At 36.0% G+C, this 20530-nt stretch overlaps 1 protein-coding gene across 1 annotated transcript in view; it reads left to right on the plus strand.

Annotated features, from left to right (window-relative positions):
- The first annotated feature begins 12828 nt into the window (after positions 1 to 12828).
- Positions 12829 to 20530, plus strand: part of Tll1 (tolloid like 1) — a 125889-nt gene continuing 118187 nt past the window's right edge. Inside the window, exons 1-5 of the mRNA XM_055597887.1 lie at positions 12829 to 13042; positions 13424 to 13534; positions 16493 to 16573; positions 18508 to 18660; positions 19152 to 19269. Coding sequence (XP_055453862.1) covers positions 12829 to 13042; positions 13424 to 13534; positions 16493 to 16573; positions 18508 to 18660; positions 19152 to 19269 — 677 coding nt within the window. The remainder of the gene's footprint in view (positions 13043 to 13423; positions 13535 to 16492; positions 16574 to 18507; positions 18661 to 19151; positions 19270 to 20530) is intronic.

The raw sequence follows: 20530 nt of genomic DNA on the forward strand, positions 1-20530 counted from the left end.
ATTGTATTCAGTTTTTTTTTTTTTTTTCTCTTTCCTATACTGTACAATAGTATTCTTTGGTGTCTTCATTGCTTTATGGGATTATGCTATACAGGTAATCTTACTTATTTTCTGCTTCAGGCTTGTAATCACTTTTTACTTTTACAGTCCAATTTCTCTATTGGAAAATAGTTCCATTTTTCATTAGACTGGGAAACCTATTTTATTTGTGTGTGTGTATGTGTGTGCCTGCGCATGTACCTGTGTGTGAGTTGTGTATGTCATATAAATGTAGATGCCTAGGAGGTCAGATGAATGCGTTGGATGGTATGGAACTAGAGCTACAGGAAGTTATTAGTTGCCTGACTATGTTTCTAGAACTGAATGTTGGTTCTCTGGTAAATAATCAAGCACTCCTAACTACTGATCCATGTTTGCAACCCATGTGTACTTTTAACATGTGAGATTTGTCATAAATTTAAAGATAATTCCAATTCATATTTGAAATTTTAAGTTTTATTTGACTTAATACATAACCACGTAAATGTAATACATACCATGTAAACTTCTGCAATAGAAAAAGATAAAATAATGGTTAAAAGTCACATAAATAATAGCTTAAATACTAAAAGAGTAATAATTAAGTTATAGCACAAACTGACATTTATTCAGTATTGAGAAGATAATCCAGTTATAGAACACATAATTTAGTGGTATTTGAATGGAGCATTAAACCATAGAGAGGAAGCAATACTATAGATTTTTTTTTCTATATCCATACCTGAATGATAGACTAAAGGACGCATACAGTGGAATGATAAATAGACACATGACACTGCTTACTTTGGACAGTAATGGATTAAGAATTTGAAAAATTTTATTAATGCTCTAATAATTCAAATTTCAGGAAAAAATTTGCAAAAATATATAACCTTCACACATTTGCAAAGCTAGATAACTGGTGCATTCATCTGTATATTTAAAATATAGCATGTTTTCTAAGCAGAAGGAGATGGCTGGCCTGGTTGATTGCACATATTACTATAAGAAAGAAAATGATGTGTCAGTCATAGAAGATTAGATACAAAGGCTAGGAAAAGATAGTCTCAGAGCCATTGTAAAAAGTGCTTTTCTAAACTCTCCTTGTGGGGGAGGATAGTGGTTTCCTCAAATATTGAATAGATTAATCCATTAAACGCTGCTTTAAGAAGACATCTTTGCTATGAATCTATACTTAGTAAGTGCCCTTCTTAGTATAATTTTCTTTAACACACACACATGTGTGTGTATATATTACAACATATATATATATATATATAATATTAAATATATATTGTTGTAGAAAATAAGAAATGAGTGTTGGGCTATACTGTTTATTATTAGCCCTAAGATTATCACATCATTATTATCTAACCTGTATAACAAATAATAAGACACAAACACCTGTTAGATCTTATAATTGCCTTATAAGATCTGCCGGGCCGGGCAGATATTTCACCTATGCTGACACAGTATCCTCACCATTCATCTCCCAGCCCCCATCCAATGCCATCTGCCTTAATCCTCCTCATCTGGTCTGCCTTCCACCGGTAACCTCATGGTACTTGGTTGTATTTTTCATCTGGGTCTTTTCACCCCGTTATTGGAGTCCTTCCTCTCTGCCTATGAGATTTTTCTCCATACTAACCCATCTTGGCGTCTTCCTTCCTTTTTTCTTTCTCCTTCCTCCTTACTTCTTTGTCTGTGTTCTGTGATTCTCTTGAACAGGAAGCCCAGGAACCTTAGCCACGCCTACGCCATTCTGCCCTGCCCAGGTATAAGCTGTTAAACCAACCAATCAAGTTCATTCCCTTTTGCAGCTACCCCTCTTATTGTGAATTAGAATTTTGATTTTCATGATTTCAGTGTCTTATGAGCTTTCCCAGGATGTCTGTATTTTCACGTGTAGTGAACTCAGGACATGGACCTCACAGACAAGATAATGCTTCTAATTCTGCCCTCACTTAAACTTGGAATCAAAAATAGTTCAAAGCCTTTCTTTTCTTTCTTTCCTTTTTTTTTCTTTCTGGAAACATCCCCCTCTTCTATTCTTCCTGAGTTCTGGCCTGTTGGTAAGGGAAAGGCTGACAGGGTGACATCCTCAGAGAAAAATAACCCACCCAAGTGCATCAGTATTCATCCAGATATACTCGGGATTAGAGTTAATTAGCAAGTGCAGAACTGGTAAAACCACCTACCCAGGGAACACTTATAGGGCGGTATGAGTAATTCTGTCCCCGTAGTCTATTTTTAATGTTCCTTGCAATGATTTAAGTAGGCTTCAGGAACCTCGGCTGATGGAGATTTTTCTGAATGATGAGTAGGAGACTAAAGAGTCCATTTAAAATTGAGTGTGAATGGCTGTTGGCAAAGCCTACCCAACCTACAAATTATTATTAGAGTGAGTTTATGTAAATGAGCCTTTTTCAATATTTAGGACTGCTTGATAAAATGCAGCTTAAAAATTCAGATAGTAATGGATATAAAGCACTGAAAGTTAGGTAATTGTATAAGCAAGCAACACCGTCATTATCTAAGGTTTCCTTCCTATCCAGCTGTATATTTAAAAGGAGATTATCTAGAGACTGGGAGATGACTCAGAAGATAAAAGTGTTTGCTGCGCAGAAGTGAGAACCCAAGTTCAAATCCTCCTAATTTAGTGGTTCTCAACCTTTGTAAGGCTATAATACTTAAATATATTTCCTCATGTTATGGTGACCCTTTATCCATAATTTTTTTTTTGTTGCTACTTCTTAACTGTAATTTTGCTATTGTTATGAATCACAATGTAAATATCTGCTGTGCAGAATGGCTGATATCTGACTCCTGTGAAAGGGTCTGTTGACCATAAGGGGGTTGTGCGTGACCCACAGGTTAAGCTCCCCTGCCCTAACCTATTTAAAAAGCAAGATAAGGTTGCTTTCATGCCTGTAAGCTCAGATCTATAAGAGACTGAAACTGGAGGATCTTTGGGGCTTACTGTCTCCAGCTTAACTTCAGGTTTAGTGACAGGTTCTGTATGAAGGAAATCATGTGTAGGGTAGGACACCCAACATTATCTGGGTTCCGAACATGCACATGGGCCCACATACTCCCCACACATATGTGCATACAGTGTACACACATACAGAGTGAGAGAAGACAAAATGAGAAAATGAGTCTTTTTTTTTTTTTTTTTTGCCAACTGACAAGATAGCTCCTTAGATTATGTGGCACCTCTCCTCAAGAAAAATGTTGAAATGTTTTGAATATGGTATTTTCCTAGGAAAATGAGGTGAATATACAAATCTGAAGGCTTTTTTTTCCCCCAAAAGAATGTGGGAGGACTCCTTTAACATGTTATGCTATGATTCATCTAAGATGAAAATTACAGTTCTGTTTTTAGTGAACAGATTTAAAGAGCTGATAAGCTGTTAGTCAAAGGGTGCAGTTAACATTGATCGGTAAAGGATATTACAGTGACGGTACAGCAGTTGATGAGCCAAATTTTCAATGTATGCACTTGTCAACTAAAAGTTACTATCACAGATCAAAATACTTACATTTTAGAACAATGTACTAAGGATTATTATTTTTGTTTTTTAAAAATATTTTATTTTCTTAGGAGGCATCCATATTTTTGATGTCAACATCTACTCTTCCCATTTTTAGCCCAGACAGGGATTGAAACAGTACTGGCAGGATTATTAAATAGGTGTTAAAGATCACACTCAGAACATAGGTAGAGTCGTAGGTGGTTTCATCCTTATTAGATCTAAAGTTGGATTCAGTCCATTATTCTTTGTCAACAGCTTTGTTTGTAGGTAGCTTCCATTTGTCAAGAAAGGAAAATTATCTCCACGTTTCAATGTGCACAACATCCCTGTTTCTGCAGCCATGCAAAGGTAGAAGGTATCTGCCTTTATTGGGGTTTTATTGCTATGAAGAGACTCCATAACCAAGGCAAATCTTATCAAAGAAAACATTCAGTTTGGGGCTGGCTCTCAGTTTCAGAGGTTTAGTCCATTACCAACATAACAGGAAGCATGGTAGGTTCCAAGCAGACATGGAGGTGGTGGAGATGAGAGTGATACATCTTGATCCAAAAGGAATCCAGAATTGGATTCCACACTGGGTGGAGCTTGAGCATAGAAGACCACAAAGCCCATTCTCACAATGACACACTTCCTCCAACAAGGCCACACCTACTCCAACAAAGCCACACCTCCTAATATTGCTATTCTCAACATTCCCTATGGGCCATGCATTTTTTTTTTTAGTTTGATTCTTTTCACACTTTAAATTAATTAATTAGCTACTAACTTACTTACTAACTACTTCTCTGTATATGTAGCAGGGCAAGTGTGTGTGGGTCAGAGGAAACATGCTAGACCTGGTTCTCTCTTTTTATCCTGTTCTGGGGCAACAATCACCATTACTCACTGAATCATTTCTCTGTTCCTTTAAAATATTAATTAAAATTTTTTCTTTGACAATGTCAGGCATGTATGCAATAATTTTTTCCTTATGTGTAGCTTGAGCTGACCTTGAACTTGTGATTCTCCTACCCTTCCCCTTCTACTACCTCAGCAAATCCAACTGGTATGAGCCACCACAACCAGAAAGCAATATGTTTTTATTTCTCTCACTTCTCAAATGCTCCTATTTCCCTACCACCAACTTAACTTGACTTCTTTTATAAAGGTTCTTTTTTTTTCATGTTCACATCTTCTTGTTTTGCTTGAGATCCACTGAATCACCAAAATTATCTGGGGTACCGTGGACATGGTAGTGGATCCTGCTAGGCTCACTCTTGGCCACTTACCTGAAGATAATGAATCTCTCAGAATACATAGTAGCAAATAGTTCAGCAAGGAGAAGCTGATCCTTCCCACATCCATAACTGTCAGGTGACAGGCTATGTCTTATGTAGATCTAGTGCAGGGAAATCACTAGGTTGTCTGTAAGAACATGATTAAAATGGCAGCTTGATGTCCATAAGAAGATATTTTCAGGCCTTCTCCTTACATTCAGGCTCTTACATTCTTTCAGTCTTGTCTTGAGTGATGTTCTCTGAGCCTCAGGGGTTTGGAGTGGCATAAATTTTCTCTTTGTGGCTGAGTACTTACTGTCACTTACTTTCAGCACCCAGAGCAGCCAGGGGTATCTGCATTCACTGCCCTTCATTGAAAAAGAAGCTTCTCTGATTAATGCTGAGAACAGCACTTGTCTAGGAGTATTAACATAAATATTTACAAAGCAGTTTGGTGACATGTTTCATTTACTTAACCTACAGTATTAAGTTCCCTTTAGTGCCTGTTTTCACAGACAGCCATGGATTTTCACTGATTTACAGTAGCAGACATGAATTCTATCCTGCAAAGCAGACCTTTATTCCAATCAGAGACCTGCCCCAATGGCAGTTACACCACTGTTGCTTCATGGGAACTACTGAACTGGTGGGTTTTTAGTGTAATTCATAGGAACTTTTATTAATGTTAGCAATATTAATAAATATCAGGATACTTTAATGTGCTAAGAACATCATATCAGGTGAGATTACACTCTGAATATTACGCACCACACATTTCAAAGTTGCAAATGCTACACTCTATGGAACATTTAAAATAAAGTCATAAAATATTTAGAAGGATACAGAGAAACATTTTATAGATCATTTCCATTTTTTACTTCTTTTGGTCTGAATTTAAATCTCTTCAGCGATGGTCCAAATATTTAAAATTATAATATTAATAAGAGAGGAAATAAAAATCAGTGCATTGAATCAGGTTCCCAGTGTGTCACAGTACTTTTATATTTCATACTATTTACTTCACTGAGCATAAATTGTTTTGTGGTTGTGCAATATGAGATATTAACCAAATAACACCCTTTAGCCTTTGACCTCTCCCTAAAGGAAATCTTCTTTTAAGAGAACAACAACCAGAGGGATTATAATATAAACATTTTTTTTTACAACTATCATTGTACTATAATCTAAGCGAAGTGATAAAAAGAAGGTAAAAGACAAAAGATACTTCTCTTTGTGGGAGGAAAGTATCAGTTAGCAAATAAAACAAAACTAGTATTTAAAAAAAAACAGTAATCTTGCATAAGCTGGTCTTACTTTCAGGAACGTAGACTGAGATTTACTTCAAGAACTAGTATGAGATTTAAAAAAATAAACAGGTTAATTTAAAAAAAGAAATATGAGAGTTGACCGCACACTACCTACAAATGTCAACAATTACAATACTTGGGAAAAAAAAAAAAAAAAGAACTGAAGTTTGCTTTGTCCTTACCAGATGTATGATGTGGGAAAAACAAATAAATCCACTCTTGTTAGTGTGGCTGATCATGAACTCTGTGTTTGAACAGTTTAAGAATGGTAGATTTACAATATGTGTGAGCTGCAATGTTTTATTTTCTTACAGCTTATGAGAGAAAATATTAGGCCTACATACAAAAAAGTCTCAATATTTATTTTTACATTTGTTTGATCAAAGTACTTTCAAACTGTTTTTTCTTTTCTGGTTTGAGACAGAGAGTTCCAAATGAATATTTGTGGTATGGATGATATTTTAAAAATGTCCCGAGAATCCCTATCCACAGGCATTGTGGGTTATAAATGCAGATTGACAGGCAGTTTCAATGGGTCTTTTGTTATGGGAAAATTTTAGTTTTCCTACTAAAAAAAAAGTTTATTTGAAAATGTAGCATTTGATTATATACATAATGTAAAATTATGTGGAAACAGGGAACATTGATTTGAGAAAGACAGCTTTCTTTCTGTGTTCTGCATTTACATTAGCAGGGAACAATGCCAACTCACCCTTCGAACTAACATGGTGATAATTGGCATGAGAAGTGACTTTATTATCAATTTTCCCATGTTCTGCAAAATTAATCCTTGTTGAAAGGTTAGATCATTCCATCTATACATCCATTCATCCATCCATGTATCCACCGATCCATATATTCATTTATCCATCCACCCATCCATTGATCCATCCACCCACCCATCCATTTATCCATCTATCCATTTATCCATTCATTTATTCCTATTTATCTATCTGTCTCTGTCTGTATATCTGTCTATCCATCTATAGGTATACACACATATATAGTTACAAATACATTTTATTTCATCTTTTAGATATAAACATTGATGTATGTTTTATTCCCAATTTAATAAAAATCTGAAGAGGACCATTTAACTAGAAACAAACAAACAAACAAAAAACCATGTTGTTTGAAAACATTAGAATGTATTTGAAAAGTTTCCATCTCTCCCATAATCAACAATCCACAGTGTAACTTTCTTTTATATTGTATCTCTACAACTCTACTGTCATAGAAAAAATTCTACCTAAAATTGACCTATGTCACTATGTCATATGTCAATATGTACATATGTCAATATGACCTAGACATGTTTACCATGTAAAATTCATGTTCATGGATCCATCTTCCAATCCTGTTCATAAACAAAGACTAAGTAAATATTTATTTCGGTGTTAGCATTTAAACATAAGCACTGTTCTAAAAATTAAAGATTAGATGATTTTGTTAAATTTATGTTTAAGACCTTGAACTTTTTCTCTACATCCTACAATAAAAATGGAAGTGCTCATTTTGAAATAAATCTACATAATTTTTATAGTTTTGTTGTATCTTGAGTCAGGGTCTTGCTACTTAGTTGTTGATGGCCTTAAACTTGTAATCTTGCCTCTCAGAATTCTGAGTACTGGGGATATAGGTATATGCCCCCTGGGCATGCACAAAATAGTTTAAAGTTAAACATGGAGTAGAAAAGTTTTTTTTTTTTTTTTCCTTTCTGATAACTTAAGTAAGTCATATGTTACCTGGAAATTCCTCCTGTCCTAATTTTAAGCAAATTTCTAACAGTTGGCATAAAATATTTTATTTATTTATTTATTTTTACTGTATCAAGCTAAATATTTAGATTTTGGGGGGGGGGATGAAGGGTGTGGAAAAAAGGGACTTTAAGGCTATTATTGGTTAAATAGGGACTCAAGTCTACCTTAGCTTCAGGAGACCCTGTCTGAAGGAAACAACAACAACAACAAATTAGATAGTTGTTTTTCCCATTGGGAGTTTATATAAAATTCCATGTTTATCATTTGGGAAAAACTTGTTCTGGGACTACAAAATGCTGACAGGAAGATATTTTTCTCTCCTAACCTTGTCTCTAAAACATATTTTGGATCGTTTGCCAAATCTTGCTTTTCCTTGGCAGTTAGCAGAGTAGCTGTCTATCATGTAACAACAGTTGACTTACGGAACTTTACTGTTGCCCTTGTCTGAAAAAATTTCCATTAGGCTTTCATTGTTGAGTCAAAGCAGTTTTGTCCGTTCTTCATATGATGTCATTATTCCTCTCTAAATCCAGTATCAAAAACAGCTGGAAGTTTAAACAGAGTTGGAGACTGGGTACAGAGAAAGCAGGTGCTCTTGACTACCCTCAGCTCTCTGAGCTTCCCTCCAAGTCCCAAGCATCTCTAGGTAACAGCTTCCAGGACACTCATGTACTCCATGAGGCTGAGAGTGGAGTAGTGAGGAGAACAGGTATACATGTGCCACAGCTACACTTCATGATATATATTGCAAGAACTGAAAAGAAAGGCAGATGCTTGAAATTATATTTTAAAATGTACTTCAATAATACACTTTATATTGAATGAATTTGAAATGCTCATTTTTGGGAATGGTTAAACAGCAGGTATTTTTGTGTAACAGATTTGTCAAATATTTATCATATCTAGCTCATTTTCCCCCAAAACTTCTACCTAACCTGTGTTATATTTCTATTTCCAGGTTTGATTGTTTTTAGGTAGGTGTGTGTGTGTGTGTGTGTGTGTGTCAAAGGACAATCTTAGATGTCAACATTCTTAGGAGCTGTCAGAATAAACCTGAAGAGTAGATGATTTTCTCCTTCTACCATGCAGGCCCTGGGGATTAACCTCAGTATATTGGGTCTGGTGGCATGTGCCTTTACAAGTTATCTGAATGATCTCCTATTGAATAATTTGCAATCAAACATTTTGTTTTTAGTTCTATCCTTTATGCTGTATGGCTTAAGACTCCTTACAGGGAATGTGTGCAGAGTCACAGTTTCGACTCTACAGTCTTACTGTTCATTATTTTATAAAGAACGTTTATTCAGTGTACCATAACATAATCTGTAGAAGCATGTAGGTCTGCCTCACCCACCAATTTTGTTGTATATTGAAGACAAATTACCATTAGGTGAAAAACAATACCTTGCGGTTTTGCATGCAGTTTCAAAATTGCCCTTTCAACATTTAGTTCTGGCTCACTAGCTTGCTCTAACTTCCTTTTGGTCACAGGAATCCCAAAAGAATTCCAGACAGATAAGAACTACCCTAATTCCATTCAAGCACTTATTTTACAGTGTTATCCCAAAGACCAGCTTCCCGTATTCCTTTCAGCTCTAATTTACTCATTGTCAAATCACTCTATTAAATAGGACAAAAATGGTAATTGATACTTTTGCTCTTTATTTTTGTTGTTTTAAAATCAAGATCACAAGATTAAAAAAGATAAACAGAAAAGGAAAAAAAATCCCAAATAGAATCTAGAATCGAATGTATTTCTTTGCCACCATATATCAAATCTAGCGAGATTGCAATGAAGAAGGTAAATAGACAGTTCAAATTGTCATGCTTTAGCATGGTGGACCAAGGCTTACACAGGATATTTTAGCATACAGAAAAATGACACTTAAATTTAACTAGAGATGCAATAAGAAAATCCAAAATGTGTGCAATATGAGAAATGGGGCATTTTAAATGTAAAGTATGCATTCCTTCTGTCCTCTCTCTCTCTCTCTCTGTGTGTGTGTGTGTGTGAGTGAGTGTGTGTGTGTGTGTGTGTGTGTGTGTGTGTGTGTTACTAACATGCATTTAAAGATGTATGGGGTATAATATGTATCCTGACAGTACATAGGTGAGCCTGCTTCATCACTCACAACTACCAAGGAAGTGTTTAGTTTTTTTTCCCTGGACCAGTCAGTTTATGAAGCAATCAGAACTATCTGCCAAGTTATATCTCAAGTTATGAAGTAGAACAAAATATGATAAATAAAATGAGTTTATGTTTTCCAGAACTGTTTTGTCTCTACCTAAGTATCGTCCGGCCTGGCCTTTCATATGTCTCCTCCTCTTCCTCCATATCCTCTTCTTCTTTCTCCTCCTCCTTCTCTTCTTTCTTCCTTCCTTCTTCCTGAGTCTCTCTAGGAATGATATTTTTGGCCTCTGTAACATGTCTTACCCTTGTACTAATGACTGTGTTTGGTGTAAGCGTGCACAGTGGGGCATTTGTGTCTACCTCATATGAAATCCCATACAAGAAAATAAAACCCGAAACACACTCAGATTGTAATGTACTGAAACTCTATTTATTAGAGTTTTACTACACTTTTACTAGAGTTTTAGTCTGACAGACCTATACTTGAATAGGTAGACTGTCTCAGGCTTTTATTCAGCCAGTCTGAAAGTCTATTGTTAAGGAAATAAAAATCAATAATATTAAAGATAATGACAGTGATAACCATTCACAGTAACTGGGAGTTTATTAAATGCAGAGATCCAAGGTTCAGTTCCAGACACACTGAATCCTCTGGTTTCATTTTAGGCAGATTCTCTGATTCTTGAGTGAGTTTAGAGAATCCTTGTTTTAGGCTCTCTAGCTGTCACAGGACGACAGAGTTGAGGAAGAAATGGGCCTACTCTCTCAGCCTCTAGTCACAGCCACTCCTCAGTCACACACGTAACAGTAGTGTTTTAAGAAGTAACAAACATTAATTTACCCGAAAACCCTGAAGGTGAACTCTGTTTTGATGAAAATCAATGATACTTTCATTATGATTGAAAAATGATAAAGTAAATGGAGATTGTCCCTTTCACAGATGAGTGTCTTTAGGGGTGTGAGACCCTTTGTGTTTTCTGCAGCATTTGTATGAAGAGGGATTCAATTTTAGAGTCTGGATTTAATTTTAGGCATCAAAGCTTTGTGTGTTATAAACTGTTCTTTCTCCGTGACTTTGTTTCTATAATCGTAAGTGACAGTAAGCCTCTCTTTATTCTGATTAGTTTACCATCTTATTGATAGGTTCAGCATTGGTGACAGGGTGGGAGAGAGAATTGAGAAGGGAGTTTGAAGTTTGAATTCTTAAGAAAGAAATTTCTATATAGCCTGCCTTGAACTGAGTTCTGTTTTTTTTTTTTCCTGTCTTATTTTGTACACCAATCTGACCTTTGTCACACTCCTGCCAGATATGTGTGAGAAACTCAAAATTGACAAGTAATTAATTTAATTTTATAATATGAACAGCCTTTGATGAAAGTCCCAAAGAGTTCATAACCTTTAAGAATGAAGTTGAAATTTGGTAAGTTTGCTAAAAAAAAAAAAAAAAAAAAAACTAGCTCTTTATAATGCTAAAATTCATAAAGACAAACATTACAATCCAATAAAAAAAGAGAACTTTGAAAATGATAGTTTAGATCACTTCATAAATGTTCATATTTTTGTCTTTCCTGCTTTTATTTACAGAAAATCTGAAGTTAATTTTAAACAAAAAGGGTATTTGTAAAACAGTATTAAAAATAAAAGGAAGATTAAAAACAGAAAAAATCTTAGAAATTCTAGGCATTTCTCAGAGTTTTACTCTATTGTGATAAATTCTATCAAGTTCTCTGAAGTTAGGGCACTGCAATAACTTTTACTAACACGTGATCAAAAGTTTAGTTTTGATTTGACCAAGGCAGCTTTTTCATTATTATGTTAATATTTATGACCTTAAAAGATAAATTTGCATGCTAGTTGTAATTGGGACACATAATTCCACAGTGATCTATAGATTTTGATTTTTAAGTAGCATAAAGTCCTGAATAGAATCTGTGTGTTCTGTGTTCTGGAATGGTTTTAAAGCATGTCTTAGATGTCCCTCAGCCAAAGAATGGATACAGAAATTGTGATCCATTTACACAATGGAATACTACTCAGCTATTAAAAAAAAAGGAAATCAAAAAATTGCAGGCACATGGATGAAACTAGAAAAGATCATCTTGAGTAAGGCATCCCAGAAACAGAAAGACATGGATGGTATGTACTCACTTATAAGTAGAAATTAGCCACATAATTCAGGATAAACATACTAAAATCTACAGACCTAAAGAAGCTAAACAAGGAGGATGCTAGGAAAGATGCTTAATTCTCATACATTGGGAACACAGGACAGACAATGGAAGCGTAGAAGAGAGGAAACAATAGAAGAGAGGAGAGAGGACTAGAACCTACAACAGATGTCCTCTAAAAGACTCCAAACAGCAGGGGATCGAAGCAGATGCAGAGACTCACAGCCAAACTTTGGACAGAGTGCAGAGAGCATTATGAAAGAAACGAGATGTAAAAGACGCAGAGGGGACAGGAGGACTTCCCCTGTTAGTGAGCTAGGGAAGCGTGATAGGGATACAGTCAGAGGGAGGATGGGACCAGGAGGAGATGAGGGAGGGGGCTACAACTGGGATACAACGTGAATAAATTGTAAATAATAATAATATACAAAAAATGAACACCCTAGCACATAGTTGTTGCCTGTGTCAATTGCCTCACAAAACTGACTTAAAACTCAGTTTCCTCGATTGTGTACCCATCCCTAGATACCCAGAGGCAGCTTGGTTCTTAAGCACGTGCCCCAGAAGCACACAGAATGTGCTGAGCAAAGGACTGCCCAGCAGAGCCTTCCTAGTTTGGGTTGTGTATTGCTGAATTGAATAATCATAGTACATGGTGTCCTGGTTACTGCTTCCGCCTTTCGGGGAAGACTTGCACAGGGCCACTGGCATCATCCACAGAAAATCCAAGCATTCGTCTCAACTTACCACAAATTGGGAGAAGCGCTCAAAACCGTACCAGCTTCTCCTTGCTGAGAACACCCTAGAAGGACAGCTCAGTCAAGCAAAAATACTTTTTCCTTTCTGCCAAAACGCCAAAGTTGGGGGTGGGGTGGGCATATATTTATACTATAACAAGTCTAATTTACCCAGGTAAGATTATCTTTAAAATGCGCTCTTAAAAAAGGTTCATTTTAAATGATGTTTATTTGATTGGGGGTGTGAGTACACATGAGTGGGGCATATGTACGCATGAGTGCATTGGCCGTAAAACTGGCAGTACAGGGGTTCCTGAGGCACCCGAGGTGGGTTCCTGAGGCACCTGAGGTAGGTGCTGGAGGCAATTGCAGTTCCTCTGCAGGAACGGTGTGCGCTCTTAACCCCTAAGCCGGCTTCTCCGTTATTTTATAAAGTTCTGTAATTAACGTTATTTGCATTGATTTTACTCTGAATATTTGTCACGTTTTAATTCCACTTCTTTGTTTTAGCTGTGTTTTGGGGTGACATCGCCTTAGATGATGAAGACTTAAATATCTTTCAAATAGACCGGACAATTGACCTGACTCAAAGTCCCTTTGGGAAACTTGAGCATACCACAGGTATAGTTGATTGTTTAAACAAATTTATAATATTTTGGAGAAAATATAATTGAAATTCAGTGAATATGCTTAAAAAACCACATCAGATTTGACTGTATACGTGGAAATAAGCCTAAAGTGTGGGTTGTTATCATAGCTTTCATTTGTAATGAGGTGGTATAATGAAATGAGACACTGTCTCATGTAGCCCAGGCTAGCTTCAACCTTGCAGCTGGCCTCAAACTTCTGATTCTCTTACCTTCATCTCTAAAATGCTGGTATCATATGCTACCATACCAGGCATTAAAGCATTCATTTGATGCCATGCCTTCTATCTTATTTAATTCTCCCCTTTATCACTTTTCCTTCTCTTAAGTAATATAAAATATGTATGCAATTCTTCTCTACTGTTTATCAGATAAATATGTCTTAGGGTTAAGACTTTTTACTGTGCACCAATATTTCTTTGTCCGACATATTAGTTTTAGTAATCTTTTAACCTTTATTTCAGCAAATTTCAAATAGCTGTATGACAATGTAGAGGTGCTGTACTTCCTAAATGCAGCAGATGTTAACAATTTGTTCTCTCCCTTTCTCTCTCTCTGTCTCTCTGTCTTTCTCTTTCTCTTTCTCTCTCTCACTCTCCCTACCACCCTGTGTGTGTGTGTGTGTAGACACACATATGCACATCTGAAGTTTTGAAATTAATTACAGAAAATACACATAAAATGCAACTTTGCATTTCAGCATTATATGTCTTGGCAAGCAGTTTCTAAAATAAGGGTATTGGCTTATAGTGTTAAAAACCCCACCTTAACAGCTCAGAAATATTAAAAAATAGTGAACGTACTTTGTTCTTTGTGACAGTCTTTCTTGAAACTTAGACCAGTCTCTGTACATACACAAATATTAATACATAGGTAATATATTTATATATGTATATATAAATACATATGCTAGTATATCTTTATAACTCTTGTGATTGGCATATGTACATCTGCTGGGCTGTGCATTCTAAGAACTGAGTAACTAAGGGCCACAGAACTTACCCAGTGAACTCGGTTTCAAAACCATCAATTAATGCAAATTGTAATCCTCTCTCACATGCAAACAAATGCATCCACTTAGTCCTAGTTGACCCTTCTCTCTGCTAGGCTTTGCATGGAATTTCGACAGCACCTTCCTCTAAAGCCTGTCTCTTCCTCCAACTGTCACAGGAGCAGTTTATTCTGGATAGTAATGAAATGATCCTGCTCTGCAAAGCCCAGTGTTTGTTAAACTGTGTCTCAAGTTTCTATTAGCCCTCTCCTTTACTGTAAGTCTAGGCCATTGCTTCAGCCTCACTTCCCACACTATTTTGGACCCATTGATTTTCTGTGATTAAGAAGAAGTAACAGTGTCATTTAATGTTGTTATTTCATTTAAAGATAGGCTCTGGGAAAACATATTTGGAGAGAAAATAACATCGATTTAAATATACAGTATAGGACACGTTATAGTTTTGACACTATAAACATAAGTCTGTGAGCTCAGTTGTAACTTGTACTCTCCAGGAGAATTTTAAGTAATTTTAACTGTCCTATATTTTAAGATATTTTTTCTGTTTTCCTTTCATGTTAATTTGTTTATACAAAGCTCTTATTTTTCTCTTCTTCTAATTTCAAAATGTATGAGTTGTATTTATAAATAAATAGTTGATTTGTATATTTCCACTCTGTTCTAGAACAAGTGACAACATGTTTTAAAGCTTATGAACTACCAAGTGTCAAATTTCATTTCATTTATTCTAAATATTATTCAAAATTGCTAAAATATTCTTCCAAACATGACTACCTTTCATAGAATAAGAGCACTGACTTTCAGTTCTATGAATCCCATCCTCAGAACTTGATACATTCCTTCCTTTTTCGTAAGGAGCCTTTTAAAGCTCTTGTCACACATACATCTCTGCTCCATCTAAGATAAACAAAGTTTCGTGTAATGGTCACTTCAAACATGTGAAGCCCACACTTTAAAAGGGTTTCAAGTAGCTGTTAAGGAATGAATACATTTGAGTGTGACCTCATCTTTCTGAAATGTCTGATGGAAAAATTTCAAAAATTTTTCTCAAGATGCACAGAAAAAAAAAAAAGAAAGAAAGAAAGAAAAAAAATGTGACCATGTAATGCAAATAATTAAGCAGACTACTAGCCTATACTCCCACTAGTTTGCCTTATAAGGACATTTGACTTCTCCTATAAAAAGTTAGATTTCTTTATTCCTTTCCTCTTTTCTTCCTTATGTTCTGAAGCATCCTTGAAGGCTACTTATTTTTTTACTTTTAAATCTTGCGAATCACATAATCTTAATGCAACACATGTTTACAGTTGAAAATCGATTGGGTACTTGCCTTGTGGCTTTTTCCTGGTTATATAAATTAGGGGAAATTGCTTTCAAAATGTAGCTGAATGTACTATAAAATTTGAGTTTTAAAACTATTGAAACTTTGGAACTATTTCAAAGTTTGAGAACCAAACTTACTCTGCAAGCTTGCCCTGTGAGTGTTTTGATTTCCGGTTACTGGGGAGACATCTGAACAGACTCAGTTTGCATAGAGGAAATAGCTGGGAAGCAATCTTTGGGCTCTGTGACTTCCTGACATTCTGCTTTCTGAATAACATGGTTATATAGCAACATGTGGTGTTGAGGTCACAGCAAAGATAAATGTTTCACATTATCAATAGGTAACTCAATTGTCACGATGCCCAAATAAGGTAATTTAAGCTGCTGTTGAGTTTCATCTGCTTCTTTATTTTTTACTAACATGTGTTTCCTTAGAAACTTTACCCTCTACAAAGATTCATGGATATTAAATTATAACACATTAATTCCACACAAAAGCTTGACCAAAGAGAAATTAGCAATATTAGTATTGCTTATTTGTAAGGACTGATAGTATTAGACTTACTATATATGTATTTTATTTTTTAATTTTTTTAGGTGGCTTTGGAGATCATGGCATGCCAAAAAAAAGAGGAGCACTCTACCAACTTATAGACAGGATCAGAAGAATTGGCTCTGGTATATCAATGTTTAAAGTTGTAGACCCTAAACTTGATGTATACTAAACATGATACCCATATAAATTCAGTTACTAAAGATCAGTGTGCCACTGTTCTGTGAAGCAGGTTAAGGCTATGCTGAGAGAATCTCTTATTCATTTGTGTTTTGTTAATTGGTACTTCATGTATGGTTTTAAGAGCTTAAGTTGGAGCACACTCAAATGTTCTTTTGACTAAGCTTAAGCTTTTCCTTATATAAAATGACATAAGTATTAATGTATGGCTGATATTTATTTGCAGTTTATGTTTCCTACCAAAATATCTTATAAGCTATAGAGCTGTGTTAATTTTTAACAAATAAGGAAAACACAACAACAACAACAGAGCAGTATTCGTTTTAAACAAGAGTCATTTTATTTAACTTGACAAAAGGAGATTCCAGTTCAGAAAATGATAGAACCAAACATGTTTTCTCATGCCTATAATCTATAGCACTTTGGAGGCTGGTGTACTGTCATAAGCTAGAGGTGGCCTGAGCTACGTTGTGATTAGGAATACCTGAGACTCAGCCTCAAAACAAATAAACAACATCCATATAAATAAACAAACCCTCAAACCAAAACCATAAACAAAACACACCCAAATTAAACTCAAAACAACAACAACAACAAAAAGCACTGGTTCAGTGGTTGAGCACCCTAGATGCTCACCCAGAGGGCCTCCTTTCAATTCCTAGTGCCAACATTGCAGCTCACAACTGTAGCTCTAGTCTCTGGGTACTGGATACTCTTCCTGGCTTCTGCATTTATCAGGAAGAAATGTAGTACATAGACATAGATTCAGGCAAAACAGCCATATACATGACAAAACAATAAATTTAAAAACAACCAAAACTCAAAATAGTAGCACCATATTTATGTATTTCATAAAAATTTCTTAAACAGAAATTCATTCTGATTTCAAAATCAGTCTATACCCATAATATTGAATCTATCATTTGTAGATTTTGAAACCTTTTTGCAAAATCCTTTATTTGTGTTTCATGCTCTAAGATGCCTTCAATTGGTAGATTAATAAATAAATGGTTGAAGAACAAGCTTTGCAGTAGAAATTTTTCTAATTTGTTTGCTCAAAGACATTGAAGAGAAAGACACTTTAGACTTTGTCATGGGAGCCTCTGTTAAATATTTGCCACAATAAAGCATGTAATAGAGTGGGCCATCACAATGACAGATTGATGAATGGAAAGAATAATCATGAGCATTTGTGAAAAACAAACACAGCAAAAGAAATTCCAAGAATGGCAAAGGAAATAAGACACTTGAGTTGAGTTTGTTATGAATCAGCAAAACAAACAAGGACATAACTATGTTGAAGCAGCCTTTGGCTTAGGCTGAAGCTGGAGAAGAGCACTGGAGACAGGAGTTGAGACAGACCATTGTCTCAGTGGCTAGCACCATATTTTTTCTCAACTATTTAAATGATACAACATTTATGGCTTTAGGCCATACTAATTGAAATACCAACTTTGATTATAACGATTAAGTATATAGTGAGAATAATTTAAAGAATAATCTCAAAAATTAAGCTCTTTTACTGATCAGTATCTATTTTCTCTAGTGAATAGCTCATGGGCTGGGCTGATATAATAGATAATATAAGACATTTTTATCTTGATATTATGCTCTCTCCAGATTTCTGCCTCCTAAAATCCGCAATGTGGAAATTCATTCCAACTCATCCATAGGGCAATAAGAAATGAGGTTGGGCATGAAGAACATAAACATTTCTATATATTTCTTAAGCATATAAATGACTGATATTTTCCTTTAATGCAGTTCAGTTATGATTATATGAATACATATATAAGTCATTTTAAGTTTTGTCCTTTAAGAGGTGTGTGACTCTGACCGAGGACTTCTGTTTGACAGAATGTCTTAAATATCACTGCAGGCATAGAGCAAAATAACACCACTAAGGGAAAAGCACCTCCAAAATTATCAGAGCAAAATGAGAAATATCGAGTTCCCAGAGCTGCTACATCAAGGACGGAGAGAATATGGCCTGGGGGCGTCATTCCTTATGTCATAGGAGGCAACTTTACTGGTAAGATATTCCTAGTGAGTGAGAATGCTTTTTTTTTTTTAAGGAAATCTCTTATATAGGTTATCTATTTAGAGTATTAATGTAGAAAATACACAATCTAATCAAACTTGAGAAAAGGCTCAAATAACCTAATTTCAAACATCTCTGCATATATATCTTTAGTCTTGCATTTTAGAGTCTCAAGCATTGTGCTGGATTTTGAACTGTGTTCCATGTTTTCTGTGGAAGGATGCTTGTCCTCCCTGACAGGAAGAATGTACACCCCATGCCAAGAGTCTTGTACTCATCTGTAGAGCTAGTGGGCCTTAGCTCTCCGATTATAGAGTGAGTGTGGATTCTGAACAATGACTCATTTGCAGTGCTGTGAACCAGACATGGTTGATGACAGTGCTGGTTGGTGTCCTGAAATGCCAGCCAGGATGGGGGAGCCAGCACACAACACACCTCCCTGCAAGCCCACACTGTTTTATTAAAGTCATGAATTTTTCCAGGCAGCCAGAGGGCCATGTTCAAGCAGGCCATGAGACACTGGGAAAAGCACACGTGTGTGACTTTCACTGAGAGAAGTGAAGAAGAGAGTTACATTGTTTTCACCTATAGGCCTTGTGGGTAAGTAGAGAATGGACTTCAGTTTTGAAGATTAAAAGGAGAGAGCCTTTAGGTAGGATTCCTGTGTTCCTGTTTGCAAATTGCGTTGGCCAAGAGAGAGTCTGAGAAGAAAATTTACGTACAGACAAATGTACTTTTGATCACTGGGCTTTGTGCCCCTTGTAGGTCATTTCTCTTGCTACAAGCAGGTTTTCCATAGCTCTGTTATCTGCATTTAGAAATCTCCCTGCCTGGGTCTAGGCTCCCAGGCAAGTCTACACAGTTGTTTTCTAGTACAGTTGTCAATTGGTGTCTGCTGTCCTATGTTGGTACTCAAGTTCTCATCTGCAGCATCTCAGACCTTCAGGCCGATCTACCTGCTCTCCAGTCTCACTTGTTCAAGTTGCTGTCATGAACACTGTCTTCCCAACACACTGGTCTGAAAGAAATTTGATACTTACTGATAACCTTTGATGTTTTCTCCTGCAATAGCGTTTACCAAACGTGCTTACAAGATAGTAAATACCTTATTAAAAATAATTTTAGGAAAAGAAAAAATAAAAAGGGTTAAAGCATGTAAAGAGGAATGTATGTGGGATTCATTGGGAGTTGTTGAGGGGGAAGGAGGTGAATGATATCAATTTATATGCATAAATGAAATTGTCAAAGAATAAACAAAGTATTATAATAAAATAGATAATAGTTTAGGAAGTTGGCAAGATGTCCCATGGAGTAAATATGCTTGCAAACAGATCTGATTGCTTCAGTGATGTCAAAATGCCATGGAATAAGCAGAGTCGACCCATGCAAGTTGACTTTATAGCTTTACATGTGTACCTAGTCATGCGTACCTCCTTCCCTGGTGCGGCTAATAGTAAATGTAAACATCCCTCGGGTAAAAAAGGTTTCTGTAAATACTGAGATTACAGGTTAGTAGTTACTTCTGCAGCAGAGCTCCAATAGCTATAGTTGCCATTGCACTATTGAGTGTGCTTTTGAAACTTACTTGAAAGGAAGGCTGTCACTCTCTGCTTTGAGAAGTGGATATTCATGTCTGAGAATGTTTTATGTAAGCCTAACCTGAAACACAAAATCCAACTACTTTCAAGAAACGTCAGGAACTTAGAGTAATGGCTGCATAAGCTATTTCTGCTTTCACATCTCTCCCAAAATTGCATAATATTGCAAGCTGCAGCAGTAGCAGCTTGTCCAGCAGTGACAAGCACTTTTGTGGCCCTTTTATTTGGATTGGAGAGATGGCTCAGTGGTTGAGGGAAGTCGC

The sequence above is a fragment of the Psammomys obesus genome, unplaced genomic scaffold (assembly GCF_907164565.1).
Source record: "Psammomys obesus unplaced genomic scaffold, mPsaObe1.curated_primary_1811, whole genome shotgun sequence".
NCBI classification, from domain to species: Eukaryota; Metazoa; Chordata; class Mammalia; order Rodentia; family Muridae; genus Psammomys; species Psammomys obesus.